Source organism: Polyodon spathula, chromosome 2, assembly GCF_017654505.1.
Source record: "Polyodon spathula isolate WHYD16114869_AA chromosome 2, ASM1765450v1, whole genome shotgun sequence".
NCBI lineage: Eukaryota > Metazoa > Chordata > Actinopteri > Acipenseriformes > Polyodontidae > Polyodon > Polyodon spathula.
The window spans coordinates 78,404,678-78,427,072 of record NC_054535.1 but is presented as its reverse complement, the minus strand read 5'-3'; the positions used below and the strand labels follow the sequence as shown (position 1 = coordinate 78,427,072).

Sequence of the window (22,395 nt, the reverse complement as noted above, 5' to 3'; positions counted from 1 at the left end):
GAAGGAATGGAATTCAAGGATGTCAATTCTGTGTTCCATGAGAATGTGGTGATTGGGTTTCAGCCGGAGTGCTGTTTGAAACAAATCCAAGTAAAGCATTCCACTGAAAATCGGGTTTCACTGCAGATTTTTAACCAATCCAAGTAAAGCATTCCACTGAAAATCGTGTTTCATTGCAGATTTTTTGCGGAATTGCGGGTTACACGAAGCAGTGATGGGCAGCTGTCAGGCGTAAAGCTGACTCTGAAACCTATTTTATTTTTTTTATTAATTTTGTTTTCAGCAATGTTAGTGCCTCAGTAGTGCCAGCAAGAGGGAGTGATTTTATCCTGAAAATATGTACGTCAGTTTTTGCCAGTAAAGTTCCTGAGGACGAATTGTTCATCTTTCTGTAGATAATGGTGCTTGAGAGCTGCATAAGTACAGAGCTAAACCCAGTAGGGTTGTTTGAACATTGTCCCTTTTTTGTAATTATAATTATAGATATAGTTCTACGTATGCGACCCTCCAAACTGGCACTACGGCCCCTTCCTCTCTGCAGCAGGGGTCTGTCCTATATAATGTAATGAGCTTCAATGCACAAGTTTTTTTACTTTTTATTAAGTTTGAAAACTTCAAATACAAATAATGAGAAACTATTCCAACACATTCTTGAAAGGGAGTTAACTTTGACTATTGTGATGCAGTCTTTTTGAGGAATTGCAGTCAGATTTCCTGTTTCCCAGAGAGTTATCATAACCCTGTCTTTGAGAGGAGTGACCCCCTGCTGTGTGGAGCCCATCTCTGGGAACTCGGCAGCAAGGAACTGACTTGGACTAATTAGTATTAGGTCAGAGATGCGTAGAGAGTGCACAGAAGGCTACATTTATAAATACACCAAGGAATTCATATTTATATAAATGGGACATTAGCTTTGAACAGGGTTGCCAGATTTCTGCAATTTACAGCCCAAAGTCACTTCAAAACTTCAAAAATTATTTGTTTTAACTGAAAGGAAGCTTATTAGTAACACACAGACCTATTCATAAAAAATCAAAAGCTTTCATAAATAGATAACTAGTATAACAAGCCCCAGTACAGCTTATCCACACGTCACTATCGTCAAATTAGTATGGAAGCTCTGAAGGGACAAATCAACATTCATAGCTGACCAGCAACCGAATTACAGCGTGATCCCTTTATTGAAGTATTAATGCTGGTACTGTATCCCAAACAGTATTGCAAACATGAAAACAGTTCAATCTTTTAAAGTTATACCACTAATCTAATTATATTATCAACCCGCGACTCCTTAATATTTCCCGCAGCTGTGTTTTTGAAGTTACCCAATTCTGCGGGAAAACCTCGGACCTAGGACCTGTGGCTTTGCGGGAAAGGGGTTCCAGTAAGGCAGACTGGGTGTGGTTTATCTTCCAGTTGTAGTTTTATGATGATTTAATGTCTGATTTGTGCATCTCTTGTGTGTTTTCAGTCTCAGAGTGAAGATTTGCGAAACTTGACTTTAGCGGGTCATGTTGGCTTCGACAGTCTTCCAGATCAACTGGTCAACAAATCCACAACGCAGGGTTTCTGTTTCAACATCCTTTGCGTGGGTAAGTACTGCCACAGCCGTGAACGTTCGAAATGTCAAGAATAAACGGATTTCACCCTTTATCTGCTTTTAGAATCTGTAGTTACTCTTCTGTCAGGCAGTCATTTACAAGTGTTATGTATTAACAACATGAAGTGTAATTCGTGTTAACAGTATTAAAACAAAGCCTCAGTGGTTCTTTGTTTTTGTGCTAGGACACCTGCATCGACTGCCCTTTTGTGATAGCTAAGGGGTGACTCATACTGGTGTTGCAACGTGGGCGGGGAGGTAGAAAATGCACTGTGTCTCATTATTAATATTAGTAATAATCAGCATTCTTGTCAAAGCTCCGTTGCCTATTTTGGGCAAAATCCAATTGATTTCCCCAGGGCAATAACAGGAATCGCTCTATGACATAATATATTGAATTCTTTGGATGCATTTATTTAAATATCTGACAGTCTATGCCAAACCGAACACCCTTTACTGTGTGTGTGTGTGTGTGTGTGTTTGGGGGGTGGTGTTGGGGGCTTCTTATCCTAATAAATATCACTGTACATCCTGGAGATTTTTCTTTATAAATAACAGGATTTCACAGTTGCATAACAGCAGTGTGTCATCAGGGCTGTGCGAGTGGGCAGGTTTGTTTAAGGTTCATTCTCTGCGGTTTTTAAATGCAGGCTTATTAGTGGGTTGTAAAAAATGATTCTAAGGGATTGGCTGCTGGTGACGTCACTGTCAGCATGGGTGAAGTGTTTTATAGAAAAAGGGTGATTTCGATCCAGAGCAAGTGTAGGCAGAAGCTATAGGACCAAGCCTTCTGTTAACAGGTTTCCATGGTACTCAACCCCGTGTTTAAGATATGTTCATGTCAAACAGGAGGAGAATACTGTTGTCTGGTAGAGATGGAACAAACACTTTCTGTGTTTTTTTTAAAAATGAAGTTTTATAGAAAAAACAAATATTTGTACCCTCCACGGATCAGACCCTGTCTGTTAGTACAACAGCAGATACTGAAATGTCAATGTGCTGATTTTTTTGTGGGCTGTATTCATCATTTATTATTTTTATTCAGATGTTTGTCAAGAGGAGCTCGAAACCCTGCATCAGCATCGAATCCATTTCTAAGTTCAAAAACAATTTAGACATTAACTTTAACACAGTTAAACTGTCCAGTTTCAATGCAGAGTAAAAATTAACCTTCCAAATAAGCTTTTTTTCCCCCCAAAGTTGTTGCTTTAGTCCACAAGAATTTTCCAAGGTACATAGGTTTGAATGCCATAGCAGCCAGCTGGGTGCAGAGATCAAAGTTTAGAAGTGATTGGTGGTATAATTGCCTTTTTAATTGTTGCCTTGCTAGTAAACTGTACAAACGGAAGCAGTAGGAACAGGCCACGTAAAAGAATGTCTGTCTAGTGTAGTGAAGTGGACTTTTAGGAGACTGCCAAGTAATGTCTGTGAGGCAGCTTAGCAACCTGTATATTTCCTAAAAAACCCTGGTCTCTGAAAGTGAATCCTGCCCGGGGCAGAAGAGGAGATAACTACAAACCGATTGTTCTCGTACAAAATGAAACACGTGGCTGACACTGTAAAAACACAGCAGGCAGACATATACAGCATCTAATTCAAGGATGGTGGTATCTAATACTTGGTTATGCTTACTCTTGGTAAACGTGGGAGCATGCATGCGCAATCTCCATGAAGAACCTAGTCTCCAGTGATAGGTTTTTTTTTTTTCTCATCAGCACAGTAGATGCGTATCTCTAATATCTGAAAACAGATGACACCTCTGTGTCACTTGGTGATGGAGGTGGAGGTGGAGCTGGTGGTAGTAGTTGAATCAGGTGGCTGTGCAAAGTAAATCACTTGGCTGGGGTTTAGTCAGTGACCTTGTGTGCCAGAGGAGATTGTACTTCCATGCCTAAAACAAGATGACACAAAATGGGGGGGGGTATATATATATGGTATCCTCTACTGCAGCCCTACTATTTTATTTTAGTTTCATGTTAAGATTTAAATGTATTTCTCAAAACCGAGTTATAACCGGTAATAATTTACCTGCTAGAAAGAACAATGGCACTGCTATACTATCTGGCACAGTGCTGGCATTGCACCAAGAGAGCCTCCCAGTTTAATCTACTTTCAATTGAAGACCGTCCTGAACATCCTATTTGGTTGTGGGTCCCTCTGAAGCAGAATTGTGCTCAATAGTGTAGTGGCTAATATGAGATCATCTAACTCATTTCACTTCTGACCTGAACTGGATTTGATCCCAGGTCTACCGTGCTATACCTAACCCCCTAGTTGGATGTTAGATGTTGTTATCGTGTGTGTGTGTGTGTGTGTGTCCTCTTGTGTAAATGTTTGCAAGTTGAACCCATATTTGAAACTGCTGTTGTCAAAGCACAGCTATCTCTAACCCTAACCCTCCCTGCCTACGATGCCTTTTCAGAGTACTTATGTTGATGGTTTCAAACCAGCTCTGTAGAACCCATGCAGGTCTTGTTTTATTGCATAAATGTGTTTTATAAATAAATCCTGATGGGTTGCTGGCTGGCTTATGAGTGCTGGTCTAGGGAGGGATGATATTTAAAGGCAGAACAAGAAGCAACCGACTTGGCAAGAATGAAGACCTTTGTTCCTCTGGTTATCTAGCAAAGCAGTGTACTGGTGCTGCTGAGCCTGCAGTGCTTCAGGATAGTGGATAAGTATAGTCTTGTAGCCGATAAAGCTCAGATCTAGTGTTATATGGATAAATGCTACCACATTTCCACTTCATGAACCAATGTCTTGATTTGAACACGATGTTTCTGTTACATAATGGTTCTATCTGCACTGGAAAGGTTTAAGTAGAAGAATCACTTCATGAGGGGGTGTAACAGAGCTGTGCTGAGCCATATTCCTAGATGACTTCACATGGTAGTCAATCATATGCTAATATTATTTAGAGTCAATCTGAGCTGTAAATTAGATGGGTAATGAAGCTACATTTCTAGTAGATTCTCTTTCTGGTATTCTATTACTCGGCCCATTGCCTGACAAATGGGGCTACAGTTTGCATGCTCTTTAGTTTTAACTGCTACTCATAAGACCGTGACTAATGGGGAGGGTTGTTCCTGGAGCAAATCACATGGCTTTTGCTGGCACAGCGTGCAGCGACTTAAAATTCATCTGGAACCAATTAATTGGCATCAGGATTCGGCCATTTTGAAGGGAATTGTTTGGTTGTTTCATCATGAAAACAACTCCTGTTCTCTACAAGCAGATAGTAATACACATGCATCACCAATGCGCAGTTCGTCACTGCTATGTCATTGTTTTGTTGTTAAATCACCTTTTTATGTTTAAGTCTCCTAATTGGCTGTCATTTTTTGCTCACAGATGCACAGTAATATAGTAAATAAGGATTTTTGTGATTTTTAATTTTCATATTTTAGTGTTACCTTAGAAAAGCACTGTTAACATTATAATACCGACCAAGCTGTTGGTCTGTATGCTGCCTTCTGCACTCAAGTACTGTCCTTCCTGTTTGTCCAGTGTCCGAAGGATCTCCAGCTTTTCTTGGTATTAACCTTGTATACCTTCCTTGATGCATGACCAGGGGAGACCGGCATTGGCAAGTCGACCTTGATGGACACGCTGTTCAACACCAAGTTTGAAGGCGATCCCGCTTCTCACAACGAGCCTGGGGTCCGGTTAAAAGCACAGAGTTACGAACTCCAGGAAAGCAACGTGCGTCTAAAACTGACAACCGTTGACACGGTGGGATTTGGCGACCAGATTAACAAAGAAGATAGGTAAAAAAATAAATAAATAAATAATTGTTTTTATATAGCCATTTAAGATGGGGTGTGGATTTTGTATGGCCATGTCTGAATATTGAAGACCATCCATTTTGTGACCTGTATTTAGTAATGAGCGGACGACTGTTGTAAGATTGTTCTTTGCTATTGGGTTGCAACTGTCTTGCAATGCTTGATCAAGGGATGTTCTCAATTAGTCCATGACTGACTGCTCTGAGGGTATAATATTGGGGCATTACAGGACATGGTGCTCCTGTTCCTGATATGCTTTGTAACTAGTGCTCCTTTTCTACATCCTGTGTTCTGCCAAAAGGAATACAAATGAAATGCAGGTCTGCTGGCTGGCAGTGAGGACCTGGAAACATAATTTCCATGCCTGCAGAGTTCATGGCGCCTCTGAACTAAGCAGGTGGTTGGAAACTGCCTGGCCCTGGTCCTGTTCCCTTGTACCGCACCCCAGCCATGTCATGCCTGTACTGCCACTCACTTTGGTTATACAGTTTTTTGCCAAATGGGTTATAAAATCTTTAACAAGATGAAATTTAAATAAACAAATCTAATACTGTAGGTAAATGCTCTGTAGTAAAATGTATCCTTATTTCTTATCCGCAACCTCGTTTGGGTTTTAATGTTTTTGGCCAGAGAATTGGAGATAGATATTTGTATCCTTGGCAGACTTGATTTGGTTTTTATTTAAGGACGTTTTTGCTTTTCCTATTCTGCGTCTGCGATGTGGCTGTCTAAAACTCACTTATCCTACTAGGGTTTAAAAACAGGATGCTTTAACACTGTCTGGGATAACACAGCAAATAACAGCAATTTTTCAAATTGGAGTAGTGTATATATTAAGCGAGTATTACATGCTGTTATGCAATGAAGCAAAATAACATACTGTACAAATGATATTTTTGTTTTCTTTTCTAGCTATAAACCAATAGTTGAATACATTGATGCCCAGTTTGAAGCCTACCTGCAGGAGGAGCTGAAAATCAAGAGATCCTTATTTAATTACCACGACTCCCGGATTCATGCCTGTCTGTACTTCATTGCCCCCACTGGACACTCGCTAAAGTCTCTCGACCTTGTTACAATGAAGAAGCTAGACAGCAAGGTAGTGGATGGTATATTTCAGTTATTTGTGTCAGGGGGACATATTTATTGCTTATGATTAGCAGGTGTGTTAATAAATAATAATATGCCCCTGGTTGTGATTGGTGTTTTTGTAAAGTAGGTCTGTATCCACCAGAACTTAACTTGGTCCACTTGAAGTACTGAATGTATCACAATACGGAATGACGCAACCCAGGAGGACAAAGCGTTTTGTTGTGATTCCAGGCTGTGCCCGGTACTGCTGACTCTGCAAGGTTCTCGTTTCACTGGGTACTGTACAGATAGGACTCCTTTTAAGAGGGAGTGAGACAGGGAGAGATTCTCATCAGGGTGCAAAATGACTTCACTTTTTTTAGCACTCATTTTATGTTTGCAAAAAAGAAAACCCTACAACAAATATTTTAGTTTTAGTGTCTTTACAGTTTATGGAAGTAAGCCGTACAACAACTGTTGGGACATCATCACTGGTTAGCTGGTCTGCTGTGTTGAGTGGAGTTATTTTCCAATTTTGCTGCAGCAGTCTGCCAATTTTAAGGGGTTATTTTTCCTATTTTTGCAATGTTGATCTTGTTAAGTAACAATGGCCATATTCATACAGCATTTAACTCAAGTGCTAAAAAGAAAACAAAACGCTGATGTTAGTGGAGATCAGTTTGAATGGACTATCTTCCGGCAGCCGTGATACGGTGGCAGGGTCCGTTTTTGTGCACCTTAGTTCTTTTCTGAATAGTCCTGTAACCTTACATTTTGTATAGTGAATATTGTCCCTACTCTCTAAATGCCTTTGCGCATGCATGCCATAAGCCTCTATGAATCATAAAGTACTGTATTGCTGGGAACCCCATTAGGGAGAAGTGGTGCGGGCATGGCAGTTTATAGAAAAGCACCTCCCCTTGTATTGATATTCATGGGGCAAACTGCATAGGATCTGCATAGAAAAAGATATGTACATTCACATTGCTGAGGTCCAGCAACAGAAATAACAAACAGTCATTTCCACAGTACTCCAGCACTAACTGTTCAGTCGAGATAATTAAGTAATGCCCTCACAGTAACCCCACTCTGTGTGTGCTAGCTGTACACAGAGAGTGTATTGGTATATTTTCTACTCTGCTGGTGTGCGCACCCATATGGCCTTTATGCCGTAATCCAGAATCCAGTTGATTTAACCCAGGTTAGTATAGTCTTTTGCACACATTTTTTGAGAGCCTGGGGCTCCTAAGAAGGAGCCTCAATGCCTGTCTTTATGTATGTTGCCATTTCACTTTACTTTCAGCTTCACCAATGGTGTTAACTTGATTGCAGCATTCTTTGCAAGAAATTCTTGAGAAATGGAATTTGTGTGTATACATAAGTAAACATGCGACAGCTGGAAGTCACATGATCTGCTTGTTCGTGATACTGATGGCACTAATTTAGTTTTGTATGGCCATGGCGACATACTTGCTAATCGTCCCTCTCTGGAAATGTTAAACAATCCAATGTGTGTCAGCCCTCTGTTGGCACAGATCACTTCCTGCAGTCTGCTGCACATGTGGCCTGCTCATATATGGGACACAGCCCCACTCCCAGTCTGGCTTGTTGTGCAGTGTCGACTCCTACAGGCCTTGGTGGGTTAGGTCCCCTGACCCCACCCACCCTTTTACTTCCTGCCAGATCTGCTCAGCATGTTTTTCACGTGTCAGCCACAGAAACCACAGGCCACTGCCTGCCAGGGCACAGTGCCACCAGACAGTGCCTCAGACATTGGAGACCACTGTCCTATTAAACTTTTAAAATCCCTTTTTAAAAGGGATAATGACGTCTGTTGCCTGTTCATTTGAGTGCTGCACCAGTATATACTAGAATAACATAAACCATACTGGTATTTCTTATCCTCTTTTTATTGGTTTTCCACAGCACATTGTCAGTATTGCAGATCATTTACTTTGTTATATACATAGCAAACGTATGTACATGTGTGTGATATTTTGATGAAATAAAATAAATGCAATGGTTTGTTGGACAGATGCAGTGTTGCATGTATAGTGACTGACAGCTGCTTGCCTAAAGGTAAGTAAGGCTATACAGTAGTATGTGCTATTCTTTTAAACAATACTTCTTGCCTTTTGTAATAGATGATTTCTGCTAATGCAGTACATTAAAGTGGCAACACAGTGTCTCTTCTGCTCATTATCTTAAATTCAAATTAGATTAAAGTTCATTACTCAGTTTGACCTGTGAAGCTGGTTACTGAGTTTAGCTTTGGGATTGCTCCTTGAGGATCTTTCGAAGAAATAGCTTAAGGAGTAAATTGAAAGGATCATATTTTTTTTTCTTTATTTTTTACAGGTGAATATAATCCCAATCATTGCTAAAGCGGATACCATTGCCAAGAATGAACTTCATAAGTTTAAGAGTAAAATCATGAGTGAACTGGTCAGCAATGGAGTACAGATCTACCAGTTCCCAGCTGACGAGGAGACTGTAGCAGAAATCAATGCGACTATGAGTGTAAGGATTTTCATAGATGTCTTTGCTGTATACCTGCATTTCACTGGGTAAATCAAGTTAATACTGAATGCTGCTGAATTCAACTGACTTGTAAGCCATTCTCATCCAGTATGGTTGCTGTTTCAGCATTCTCGGGAAATAATTCTCAGTAATTCACGAGGCCTTAACGTTGCTCTGTTTGCTAATTAATTCGCTTCGATATTTAATAATTGGTTTGCCATCATGAACACACATGGACTTCCAAATTGTGTGCTGAGCGCAGCTTCTGCTTGTGTTTACGTTTGGGTATTTGCAGCACTTGGAAGTACTGCACAGAGCATTCACAGGACCGTCTGTTAAATTCCATGGGCCTTTACAGGTCACAAGAGAGTCATGTGCAATAATTCTTGGCAGAATGACTCAAATATCTTCTCACGTGTACTGTACAACATGGAGATTAGATAGAAACACCATGTATTTGTAGTCCATTGTTTTACTGAACTCTGCCTTTATTTGAACCCTTCCATGGTATTGGGGTTAGCTGTTTGCTTGTGTTTGAGTTGTTTTTTGTTTTTGCCCCATTGTGGGAAGTGCATATCACCGATGATGGGAATATAGCGGAGGCCTATACATTACTTCAGTGTGGTAGAAATGCTGGGATGGCAAGCGTATGCATTGTGTTTTTGTGTCCCCATTGATAATAGTGTAGATCAGCGGTACTCAACTCTGGCCCTGGTCTTTTTTCCAACCAAGTTCTAAATTAGTTAATTGCCTTTTAGCAGCTTCAGTTAACTACATTAGAACCTGCTGGAGTAAAAACCTGGACTGGATTCGATCTCGAGGGCCAGAGTTGAGTACCATTGGTGTACATAAACAAATCTTTGCTTGCCATGTAAAACCCACCACTGTGATTTTCATGCCAAAACTGAGTTTGGGAAACCAAAATATATTTTGCTTCTTGAGAGGAACAGGGGTGTCAATAAACCTTTCTCTTTCTAGCTGTGTCTAAGACAGACTTACTCAAACTATACTCTTGTATAGAATCATGTTTCTGTACTGAGGGAAAATGAAGAAATCTGTGTGCAATAAATATTTCGGTTCTAGCCTCCTCCTTGTGGCAATCCTTTACCAGTTTCCTTCCTGTCGACGTCATCGCTCTTTGAAGAGCACACGTGTAAAATAAGCATGGTTCAGGTTGTGTTTATTATGGGATTTTCTGTTTCTTGCTTATTGTTTTTGTGTGTACATACTGTGTGTCTGCTGTCTTGACAGATTTTTTTCCTGGTTAGAATTTTATAAAATCGAATCCGCAATATGCAAACAATCTTGTTTTTACTTTCTGCCAAAAAGCTGTCAAGCATGTTGAAGTTGTATTTTGTATGTTTTTGGAGGGGTAGTTAATTTCTTCCAGGCTTCACTGGTCGTTCAAAATGTATTTTTTGGCACTAGTAACTGTGGTCTTTCACAGATAATGCCAATAATTAGCCACGTTAAATTATACAAGCATTCAGCTAGGCTTGAAATCTGATTACTTAAGACTGCTGTATTCACTTTACACAGAAGCTTTGTGCAAATATATAACCTGCAATTAACCAAACAAATTGTGCAGTGTACTGTAAAACATACTGCACGTCTGTGTTTGTGTAGCGTAAACCTGACATAGCTGAAACAGGAAGTACTGATTCATCCTCTCTCTCTCTCTCTCTCTCTCTCTCTCTCTCTCTCTCTCTCCTCTAGGTCCATCTTCCATTTGCTGTTGTGGGGAGCACTGAAGAGGTGAAGATTGGAAATAAAATGGCCAAGGCAAGACAGTACCCCTGGGGTGTTGTGCAGGGTATGTGTCTGGTTCGCAGCAGTTCTTACTTCCATATGGTACCGTTATCAAAAAGGAAAAATGTTTTAATTTACTGTCGTGTACTGTAACTTCCAAAAAATCCTTTTGCTGTTCCAAATTCAAACTAAAACCAGACTAGCTGTTCATTGAAAATCCCCATCACTGGGATATTTTTATCGGAGATGGGGACTAATTAAGGAGTGTTCCTCCTGTATGAGTCAATATGTGTTTTTGCCACAGTGTAAAAAGCTGCTTCAGTCAGTCATTCCTGCAGGATGTGTAATTCTTATTTATTGAAGGGTTTGAGAAGAAGAAAACTTCTGCGTGTTTTCCCATGAAGTAGTGTTTATGGTTGATTTAATGATATAGTCCAAGTAGATGTCAGTAGTGTAACACTTGAACAGAAGTTGTTGTTCACTGAAGAGGGCTGTATAAATGCTCACGGTACAGTATGCAAGGCCTGTCCGTGCACTCATCTGATGCTGCTTTGACACATGAAGGCTGAGCAGCTGGTTGCAGTTTAGAAATGTGACCTCATTTGGATTTGGCTGTGTAAGTCAGCTGCTGTTTCCTTCATCTGCCATGAAGAGAAATGCTTCCCCACAAAAGCAAATAGTTGACTGAAACGATTTTACTAATTGCATTAAAGTTTGCAACCAAACCTACTGTAGCATGAATCTGTCTCCATGTGACATTCTTGTTTTAACTCTTTTCATGCATGAGCTATTTTTAGAATTTTTTTTTTTTCATTGCTTTTGCGTCTTCCATAGAAAGATTAGAAGATTTTGTTTTTTTATCCATTCCCATGAGCGGTTGCAAAGTCCCCTCAAGTGGCTGTCCTTGGGTTTTATAGGAACGTAATTACACAGTGTGGAAGGGTGGTGGGCAATTCTCTAACACACACGGAGATGGAAGGTTTAGTTGAAAACACCGCACTGGTGCCCAGTTTTATTATTCTTTTTTTATTTGCTAATTTTTTTTATTTCACCCCCCTCAACCTGTCCATGTCATTGCAATGATTGACAGGCGGAACTCGCGAGGCCCTGTTACACCTCAGGCTTGACCTTTCGAAAACAAATATACCAGATACTTATAAAAAAAAAAAAAAAATATGATATTGAACCAACTGGGGCTGTCTGTTTTTGTTTTTTTGGTTTTTTTCTAGACCCAAGTATATGTTTGCTTCTCTATCACGTGATATATGAAGTACAAGCTGTACTGCAATTGTTTGGATTGTACCTCCCTTTTAAGAGGCAAGTTCAAATCTTGATTAGCACATGGCATGCAGCACTAGGACACTGCAATGCAGTGAAAGTGGCAGCCTCCTGGTTCACACACTGCTGTTCCCTTCTGTGCCCCTGCAGTGGAGAATGAGAACCACTGTGACTTTGTGAAGCTCAGGGAGATGCTGATCAGGGTGAACATGGAGGACCTGCGGGAGCAGACGCACTCCCGGCACTATGAGCTCTACCGCCGCTGCAAGCTGGAGGAGATGGGCTTCAAGGACACGGACCCCGACTGCAAGCCCTTCAGGTAACTCGCTGTACCGGGCAGCAGCTGAGCTTGGAGGGGGGGAGAGGTGTGAGACAGTTCTGTTCTCAGACATCACAGCAGTTGTGGATTCAGTGTATACCTGCTCCGATGCCTGCATCTCTGTTCAGAGTTTGTGAATCGGGTCACATTTTTCAGAGCTACCATCACATATCAATTAAATGGGTTGATTCGTCTAAATTAAGCCCCACCGCAGTGCGTTCTGAATACACAATGCTACTCGTTATTGATATAAAAGGCTTCCCTCTCCGTTGCATGGGCCGTTTCTGTTTGTGAGTGAGATGCCTGGCAGTGATTGTATTAATGGTGCTTGTCCTGCCTGCCCTCAACAGCCTTCAGGAGACATATGAAGCGAAGAGGAATGAGTTCCTGGGGGAGCTGCAGAAGAAGGAGGAGGACATGAGGCAGATGTTTGTGATGAGGGTCAAGGAGAAGGAGACTGAACTTAAAGAAGCTGAAAAAGAGGTAACGTGTAACATGGGAGTCGGTTTAACCCCATGGCTGCCCTTGGCCTACTTACCAATATTGACCAATCCACTACCAGGCTGTTTTGTGTAGCAATAATTTTTATTTTTGGTGTGTGTTTATTACATACATACAACAGCTGTCGATTTTATACAAGTTCTATACACCTTTTATGTTTTTACAAAAAACATGTTTACTTTGGCTCGTGGATATTTATTTATTTGAAGAACTACTGAAGAAATTGCTGTTGCTTTATACTTCAGTGCATTGGCATTTATTTGTTTTTGCAGTTTGATGCAGAATAATTGTGGTTCAGTCCAATTGCTGTACTCCTTTTGTGCTGTTACCAAGTCAATAGTCCTTGCCAATGCTAATGTAGTATTGTAACACAAGCTCTGTGAAGGGCCCTTGTTCCTGTTCCCTGGTTGAACAATGAGAGGTGCTTTTTCCTCTGTCCTCCACAAAACTGTCTGCCAGCTTGGCGCCGGCCACTGCTCCCCTTGGCTCCATCAGTAACGTTGGGAGCCTGGAGTGCTGTGAGTTTTTGTGAACCCTTTTGCAGTCCATTTATGCAGTGTGTGTCAGATCCAATTTATTTTCACACGTGCTGTTTAAATTTTTTCAGAATAAAACTGGGTTAAAAGGCACTGAATCACAAAAGCACACTCAGTACTGTATCTCCAGCCAAGCCCTACCCCTTGTTTGCTGCTACTGTAAATCCTCTCCTGATCATTTGTTTTATCACCAAACTCCTCAATAATGCGATCCAAGTCATTATTTTATTACTATAACATCTCAAGCTCTGCAAATGTTTGTGATACATTTTATGTGCTGGATACAGAAACAGCTGTCTCCTTTGTTTATGTCTGTGTTATCTCTGTGGGGCTATGAGATACACCCTTTTATTTTCGGCTCCTATCGGTCTCACTTGGCCATTGAAAGATTTTCTTGTCTTTTTCCAGAGAAAAAACTACTAGAGACCTGTGGTTTACGTCTTTTTGATGTCTGGAAAGGGAAAATTTGTAATGTCGGACCTGGTCCGACATAGAACCGCAAAGGGTTAAAACCCAAGTGCTGTATGAGAACTCCAATACTGGAAATGTGATGGTAGTCAGCGTAGGGGGGCTAAGGCATCACTTCTGATGCTGTATATTTTGAAATGTGCTTTTTCATTGAAAGTCACAAGCCTCTCGCTCAAAGTGGTTCATTAAAGTCTTTCAACACTAAAGAAAGGTCTAGGGGAAACAACTGCACTTCAAACGGCAGACTGTGCAGTCTGGAAAAGTAACTTGTTCACATGCGAGATGCAGGTGGAGTAGGGTTGAGCAGTTATTTAGTGCTGAAGTGGTTCAGAAGTTTTCTTGTAGTCTTTGTTGTTGTAATGGAACAAAAGCACACCATGCTTAACATAAGACGGGTCTACTGTGCAACTTGTGGAGCTACACTGAGGCATTGTGACAGCAGTCATTGGACATGACATCAAAAATGTACTTTACACAAAGTGACTGAAGACAGGATTGGCATGTGAAGGGCTGCTTTGACTCCTGCATGCATTCTAATATCTTAGTAAAACTATAACAAAATATCCTTGTCGTCAAGCATTTCAGCCACTGAATTTTGTGGCTGAAAAAGACACTTGTGTTCGAATGTTTTTTTTTTTATTTAATTGTTCTCGGGTGGAATGTTTGAGGTGGGATGAGGTACTGTAATAACCTGACCCTTAATGATGAACACCCTCTGTATCTTCCTTTTTTATTGTGTTGTACTTGCTAGCTTCATGAGAAGTTTGACAGACTAAAGAAGACTCACCAGGACGAGAAGAAGAAGCTGGAAGACAAGAAGAAGGAGATTGAGGATGAGATCGATGCCTTCAGCAAGAAGAAAGCAGCCGTGCAGCTCCTCCAGGCCCAGCAGGCCGGCTCCCACTCCACAAAGAAGGACAAAGACAAGAAAAAGTAAGTGCTCTGCGGCAAGCATCTTCTCATTGGAGGATTACCTGCCATTTGCATACCCGGTGTGTTTAACAGGCACCGCAATGGCATCCTTGTAACAAGATACAAGTGAAATGCTAACTCCACTTGGGACAGCAGACGATGCAGACTTTCCCATAACCCCTGTGTTTATTAACCCTTTCCCCTCCCTTATCAGAGACTGGCCTGACAGGCTGTAAATCAGCATGCACTTCCCACTGATAGTTTGGCTCCAAGTCTGCTCTTTGTTTTAGTTGCACAGCTGGAGTCATAAGTGTGGGAGACTGATTTTGCACAGCTGTAAACAGCTGGGGTGGAGGGGTCTCTCAGGGTAGTTTGGTTAGAGGGCACTGTTTTGGAAAAGTTCATTTGGAGGTTATTACTTTGAATACATTGGAGCCCTGTGCATGGGGGTGTAATATCATCACTTGAGGTAATGAGGTGACAGGAGCTGTTTTATATTTGCTGTTAAATGGCCTAGTAAACAGTTTGGCGCATTAAGATTCCTAAACTAAAGGAAAAAAATGTAGTCAGTTTAAACCTCTGTATGATTGTTATCCAAAACAATATTGCCAAGAGAAACATTCAGACCAAACTCTTTTTTTTAAACTGTTTTTAATGTATAACAGATTGTCGCTTGTGACAGGATATGACGGGGTGGCATTATGTACAGAACTGCAACCAAAATAAGTATGGTTTAAAAAGCCTTTCTTAAATGGCCTGCAAATGGGAGGTTAGCATTTTCAGCCTGTTGGTTAGGGTTTTTTTGCAGCTCTCCTCTAGTCCTTGTTGGTGATCCAGCTGTGCTGCATCTGCAATTGTCTCTATGCCAATAAACAAAGGAGGACAGCAATTCAAGACAAAATATACTTCAGAGTTGATATTACACTAATCAAGTTCATCCGGCTACTGACTGACTAATTATTTTTGCTTACTTAAATGTGCATATTTTAGGTTACACAATGTGAACCAAATTGTTACTTTACTGTATCTCTTTCCTAAAATTCACATGTAAGAAATAGTTGAAAGTCACATAAAATTACATGATGCATTTGAAGCCAAGGGTGGAGAGTTGCTCAGGCTTTGCTCTACTGTGTGATCCTAGGGAAGTTACTACACCTCCTAGTGGGAAATGGTAGTATGGCAGTCACATGATATCCTTTTAAAATAAAACCATCAACCTGGAATTACACACTCAAATATTTTTGGAACTAAATCCCAAAGTATCAGCCCCTGACTGACCTCACTAACCAGGGGGTCAGGGCTCTACAGAAGATGTACATAAATTTTCCTACAATTTATTAGTTTAAACACTGCTGATAAATCCAACTGTTTATTAGATACTACTAGAAGTGTTGGCTTGTTTCCCTGCATGGGATTATAAAAGGATTGTCTCTGCTCTTTGGGGTATTGGACCTTTTAGATATCAATACTGTTTAGTCGATCTACATTTGTTTAGACCTTTCTGTTGACACATCATGAATGTTTTATTACATTTGTGGGTGAAGAACAAGTTTCAAGTTGCTCATTGCTGTTTGATTTTATTGACTCTGGATAATGGGTATTCCTGTCTTTGCAGAAAGGGCTTTGAGAAGGTCATTAAGAATATGCAACGTGGGGAAACATTGGCATAGCTGTAGAAAAAGATCTTACCTTTCTCAAGTCCAGCATTGGCAGTTTTATTTTGGTCCAGTAAAAATATTCAGTTGGAAATATACTGTTATCCATTTTACATTAATTGACACAGTATTTTACTTTGTGACATTGATTTGCCTGTTGCATTAACGGTTTTATTGTTCACCATCTAATGTTGAAGGAAATGACTTTGGATAAGGTAGAGCTAAACTACTGATGTGAAATCCACTTCGCTTCAACCTTCCTAGTAAGCAAGCGTATCAAAGCTTTCAAATAAAGCAACCAGACTGCTTTACTCATCATTTAATATTAATTCACTTATTTTTATTCCGTAACTTTTAGCAAAGTGAACTAGGATGCCTTTAAATACATGAAGAACTGAACTGAACAGCACACACTGCACATGGCTGTGGTACTTTTATCATATCCCTCATTTGAAATTATTTTCCATTCCATTAAACTACTTTTTTAAATTACTTTATAATTGTCATTTATAAAGATCACTGCATTCGTGCTAAAGTGTGCTTCCATTTAGTTTTCAGTTTGGGGCAGGGGCAGCTCATGTATGATTTCTAACCATGTTTTATTTATTTATTTCCTTTTATTTGCAGTTCAAGCTTCACATAACGTCCCTCAAGCCAAGGAAGCTCCCCATACTCACCAGCTCCTTTCATCCACTTTGCAGTAATGCAGCTGATTCATTGCTGTTTAAAATCAGAAAACAAATTCAGAAGAGTTCATAATAGGAAAAGTTAACGTGAGCAAGCATGGTATAGTTATATATATATATATATGTATATAAACTCCTTGCTTGTTGGAACAATTTTATTGAGCATTATTTCCCTGTATTGTATACATATGGATTGCATAAGTATTAGTATTCCATTTGTGTCCAGATCATACTATCCTATATTGTAATAATTGAATCAGTCAGATCTCTCTTGTTTAGGCATACTTACCGCTTTGACCTGCATTACCTTATGTAATATGTGTTAGAAAAGGGCATATAATTCAATGCTGGATCGTGGGGCATGCCGTACTCTGTGCAGTATGTTTGTCACTGTTATTCTTGGGCTTGTTTTTTATTGTATAAACATGATACATGAGGATTGCTTGAAGTGTGCAGCTACCCAGTGTATTACCGTCTGGCCTGTACAGCAACAATAGACTTTATGAAAGAATATAAAGTAGGGAATGTCTTCAGCCTTTTGAAGTAATCTGTGTTGTAACATGTGAATGTTTAGTTTTTTTTTTTGGTTTTTTGGTTTTTTTGCAATGTGGAACTTTAAATGCCATATCTGCGGTATGTATTTAATAGTTTTACATTTAAGATTCAAACATTCAAAGGCCTAAATATTAGGTACACTTTTAACAGTATTTTCTGAACAAGATTATGTTTTATAAGCAAGTGTTATTGAAGTGGTTCATTATTATGAAGTTTAGCATTTTAGATTCAGGGACCAAACACTTGAGTGCTACAAGTTTATTTCTTGTTGTCTTTTAATACTGGGGGGGGGCATAATAAAGTAAATGTTTAACTGTCTGTGACCATATATTCTATTGCAGTATTGGTAAATAAATGTCCATCCCTACTTTTTAAAAGTAAATTAAATATTAAACAGCAAGAACACAATGGAGTCAATTTGTGCTTAACTTTTTATTGCGTTCCTTTCCCGGACAGAGTCTTGCCATTTCTGAAACATCCCAAGACGTGGAGGCCACTGCTGACCCTCTGAGTTGTGGGATGTTGTTTTTATTCTGCTGCTGATGTTCTCTCTGCTTTCTTTCCTTCCAGGCTAGGTAGCCTCTCTTTCTTACTCTTCACTCTGAGACACACACACACTGTCCCATTAAGCACCTCTCACCTCTACAGCTCCTCTGCTGGTGCTTTTACTAGCACATTTTTGTTTGACTCTTTTGAACAAGCATGGCTCCAGGGAAAAAACAAAAAAAAACAATCTTTTGAATGGTTTGGACAACAAGAGTAGGGGAATGCAGAAAGAAACCTTCAAATTCCAATGTTCGGGCCTACAGGTTGGAGGGGGGAGCATTACCAAGAATTAAATCTACAATTTAAATGGTTTCTTCCAAGTAACTAACTGTTATATTATCTGTATTTGAATTCCTGGAAATTCGCTAAGGTTGAGTTGGATGAACCTGTAATGCAAGTGATGAAATATTGATTTTCTGAAACACTGTTGAGCAAAGCAAAAAGTTTTCAGATAGCTTTCATGAGAATTCTTTTTTTTTTTTTTTTTTTTTTTTAAATATGCAAAAAGGGCTCGTATCCCTGAATGGCTCACCTGCTAACATGGTGTGCAGGGTGAGCCGCACAGCACAGGTTCATGTCCTGCCTGTGGGAAGTCCCTGGCCTTCTTTAGGGATTCCAAAAGGAGCGGCACATTGGCTCTGGCACTCCTGTGGGTTAGGGACTGTTTCTCCTCATCACGCTACAGCGGACCTGACTGGCCAGGCACTCTGTGAGCTCAGAGCAGACACCTGCAGGGCTGGCCTTTGTCCTCCAGAGGTAGGTAGCTCGCTGATCCGCTCTCGAGCTCCTGGGTGTAGAAGAGGAAGCTGACTAAGGCGTGCGATTGGAGGATGCCCACTGAACCTACAGGTCTCCTGAGCTGTGTGTGGAATTGAGGGGGGAAAATGTATTGAACATTCCAAATGGGGGAGCAAATCAGGGAACAAGTAACGGCATACGAAATAAAGAAAGAATAAAAAAGATAATATAGGTTAAAACAGTGTCAGTAACCCAAACCATGCAATTCTCAGCAGGCACAGAACTGAAATCTATAGATTATTGGAGGAATAAAATCCCTGGAGCCATGTTAAGTTCCAGCCTTGTAGTAGTTCTTCTGTTTCTTTCTCTCTTCTGCTTTGTTTCTTCACAGTAATCCTTGGCTCTGCACGGAATAACTAACTCCATCCATGTCTTTATGGATTTATTCATTCCTCCATGCATGTAAGTATGGCTGTTGTAACCACTGTCTCGCTCCCATATAAAATACATGCAACCACAAAATGGGCTGTCGTCATGATTTGACTATTTTGAAATGATTGTGATCTTCTTGCCAGACTCATTTCAAAGACATTAAACCATTAGCCTTTTGTCAACCTTTGCATGGTTTGCATAAACAAAAGCTATTAAATATAAATAAATGGCTTTTGGTTTTTAGGATTAATGTATCTTTGGTTGCAGTACTACTCGCACATTCTCAAATATATAAAAAATTGGGGGGTGGGGGGGGAGTGTTTTTTTTTTTTATTTTTTTTATTTCTTGTGTGTTTAAAATGCAGTGTGGGTGTTTCACACACTAGCATGCTGCCTCTTGGCATGTGGACCCTCTGCTTTCTAGTACTGTTCAAGTCCACGTTTTGAGACTTAAAATAAAAGGACAAGGTCCCTGTGCACCTGCTATAGTGCAAAGCAAGTTCATTGAGATTCACAGTGGAGTCAGTCCAGCTCACTCAGCAGCTCTGGAGGGGTCACACCCACACTAGACTGCCAGCAGCCTGAGATGACTACCAGGCAGGGAAAGAAAATGAAGAATTGGGCTTGCACAAAGCAGTGTAAAAGTCAGCAGTTGTGCTTGGCGCCCCAGTTCAAGTCCCTGCTGCAGGGCTGTGCATTGCTCTTAAGGTCTGTCTCTCTATACATCTCCTCTCATTTCTTTTCTCACCAAGGTGCTTTCCATGTTTTCTTAAAAAATCAACACTTGCTCCAAAAAATAGCCGTTCAGGAGTTCAAGTTTAGGAACTACAAAGGCAGTGCTTTGTTTTTTGTAGAGCTGTATCATGCTCACATTCATGATTGGGTGTCCAGTAAACTCTAATTAACATTTTAAATACATAACTTACCTGTTTTTAATAAATGGCATCATGTAAACTGCCCTGTCCTTGCTGCTTTTATTACTTTTGCTCCATTTACCATACACATGTTTTATGAAATAATTTCTCTGCATGTCATCTGTTTTGTGTAAACCATTTGGTATGTAAATGTAATGAACCAATGTGCACCATTACTTACATAATGTTTGTCTGTTTTAAAGTAAAAGGGCATTTCTGAAATGGTGTGAATCGCACAGAATTGATCATGAACATTAATAGGCAGCTGCTTTTATATGGTAGAATTTCTAACTGAAGCATAAGTAACCGTTTTGTAAAAGGCTGACTGAGTCACTGAGATATTAAGCTGTATTAAAAATGCTATACTAAGACAACAACTTCAATTATGTATTCTAATGGTGCCAGCACTGATAAATACATTCTATGCAAGGTACCATTGCTCATCTTTTCTTTTTTACACTGCATGAAAAACATTTAAAAAAAACAAAAACACACGGATTCAGTGCGTGTGTTTGTGTGACCACAGTGCTGTCATTTGCATAATTTCAGAGCCAGAATTAATGTTTTTGGCAAGATTTGCCATTCCTTTTGACCTAATTTATTTTTTCCTTTCCAGTAACCTTTTATTGTGTTCTTGTTTTCTTTCCTTTTTAGCCTCTTCTTTCTGTAGTCTTCTCATTGCCCGCTGCGTGCACGTTCTGCTCTGGACAGCATGTGCACTCGCTCTTAGAAGACCTGCTCCTGCGTTCTCTATTGCTTGTGTTTCTTTGCCTCTATCACAGTGACAGCATTTATACTGGAAATTTTGCATCTTCTTTGGAAGTTTAGTTTTTAGATTGTCTTATGCTTTATTACTGTGTAAATGTCTATCAGAAGATGGTATTTGTACCATGTTTTTTTGTGTAGGGGATTGGGGGCTCAAACATTTTGAGCGTTTTTCCAGGTAAATGTATCTGTTATGAAATGGCATATGATGGATTACATCTTTAATCCTTGTATTAAGTACTTAATTCCTTATTAAATGCTTTTATTTTAATAGTTTTATTTTAATAGTGTTGTTTAGCACAGCATTACTGTTTTGGGGTTTAGGATTAAATGAGGAAATTAAGAGGTTTCATAACTACTTTGGGGGGGGGGGGGGGGGGGGGGTCTTTTTATAAAAAAAAAAAAACTTACATTGCACAACTACAAAAAGTGTGAAGTGGTTCAATGTTTTACTAATGTATTGTGATGCCTCCTTCCACGCTATGAAGTGGAGTACAGAGGCTGTGTATTGTAGAACACGACCAGACCAAAAGCACAGCAGCGCTACTCAGTCCACAAAGTGCTTCTTGAATGACAATTCTTGTCTGTATGAACACCTGCTCCTTTTATTTTTATATTTATATATATATCATTTGCCTTTCACAAAAAAAAAATAATCCACCACAGTAACCCATATTGTCCTGATGCACACCATCTCGTGACCTGGTAATCTTGACACACACCGCTTCATTTCATGGATTCTTTGAATCAATATAACCCTAAGAAACATGTACCATAAATAATCCACATTGTGCAGTTTGAACAAAAACCTGTGTCTGTTCAAGTCGTTCTTAGCTGTCGTTCACTACATAGCTACTCAATGTGCAGTTCTAGTACACAGGTATTTCCATTTCATATATGATGTCTGGTACTAGACTATGTTAAAGAAAGTTGTTTGCAAGCCTTGCTTTAGGTTGTCTTGCACTTCCTTGGTTGCCTCACCTGGAGCATGAAATTGTTCCCACCCCTTCAACACCATCTTTCCTATTGTTAACCAACCAGCTGGCTCCCTTATTGAATTTCATGCTTTGCAACCAGTAACATGCTTTAACCTTGTGTATTGCCAGATGCTCTTAAATGAAAACGCATGTTTGATAAAGCCTGTTCCTTTCAAAACTGCACATTTGAGACGTGTATGCAGCCTGACAGTAAGATGTATGGAATGATTTTGTTAGCACTTTAAAGGGTGTTTTGTTCAGCAAGCCTGTCTCTATTTGGTCAGGTGTCCTGTCCAAACCAAGAGAAAATAAAATGCAATGACATTGGGGAGTAGACTTCCTCTGCTTCCTTTATGAGAAGCCTTCATCTGTTTCCCATTGCATACGC

At 40.0% G+C, this 22,395-nt stretch overlaps 1 protein-coding gene across 4 annotated transcripts in view; it reads left to right on the top strand.

The window, feature by feature from the left end:
* Positions 1-21,396, top strand: part of LOC121301350 (septin-11-like) — a 31,314-nt gene extending 9,918 nt beyond the window's left edge. The window contains exons 2-11 of one of the 4 annotated variants that reach the window (XR_005947611.1): positions 1,472-1,592; positions 5,172-5,367; positions 6,298-6,484; positions 8,815-8,976; positions 10,693-10,789; positions 12,154-12,322; positions 12,673-12,805; positions 14,579-14,760; positions 18,092-18,210; positions 20,920-21,396. Coding sequence is in view for 3 of the 4 variants with exons in the window: in XM_041230669.1 (XP_041086603.1) it covers positions 1,472-1,592; positions 5,172-5,367; positions 6,298-6,484; positions 8,815-8,976; positions 10,693-10,789; positions 12,154-12,322; positions 12,673-12,805; positions 14,579-14,760; positions 18,092-18,146 (1,302 nt within the window). In the remaining variant the exon portion in view is untranslated. The other 3 variants (XM_041230682.1, XM_041230669.1, XM_041230692.1) reach the window with 3 other exon arrangements.
* Positions 21,397-22,395: the final 999 nt, after the last annotated feature.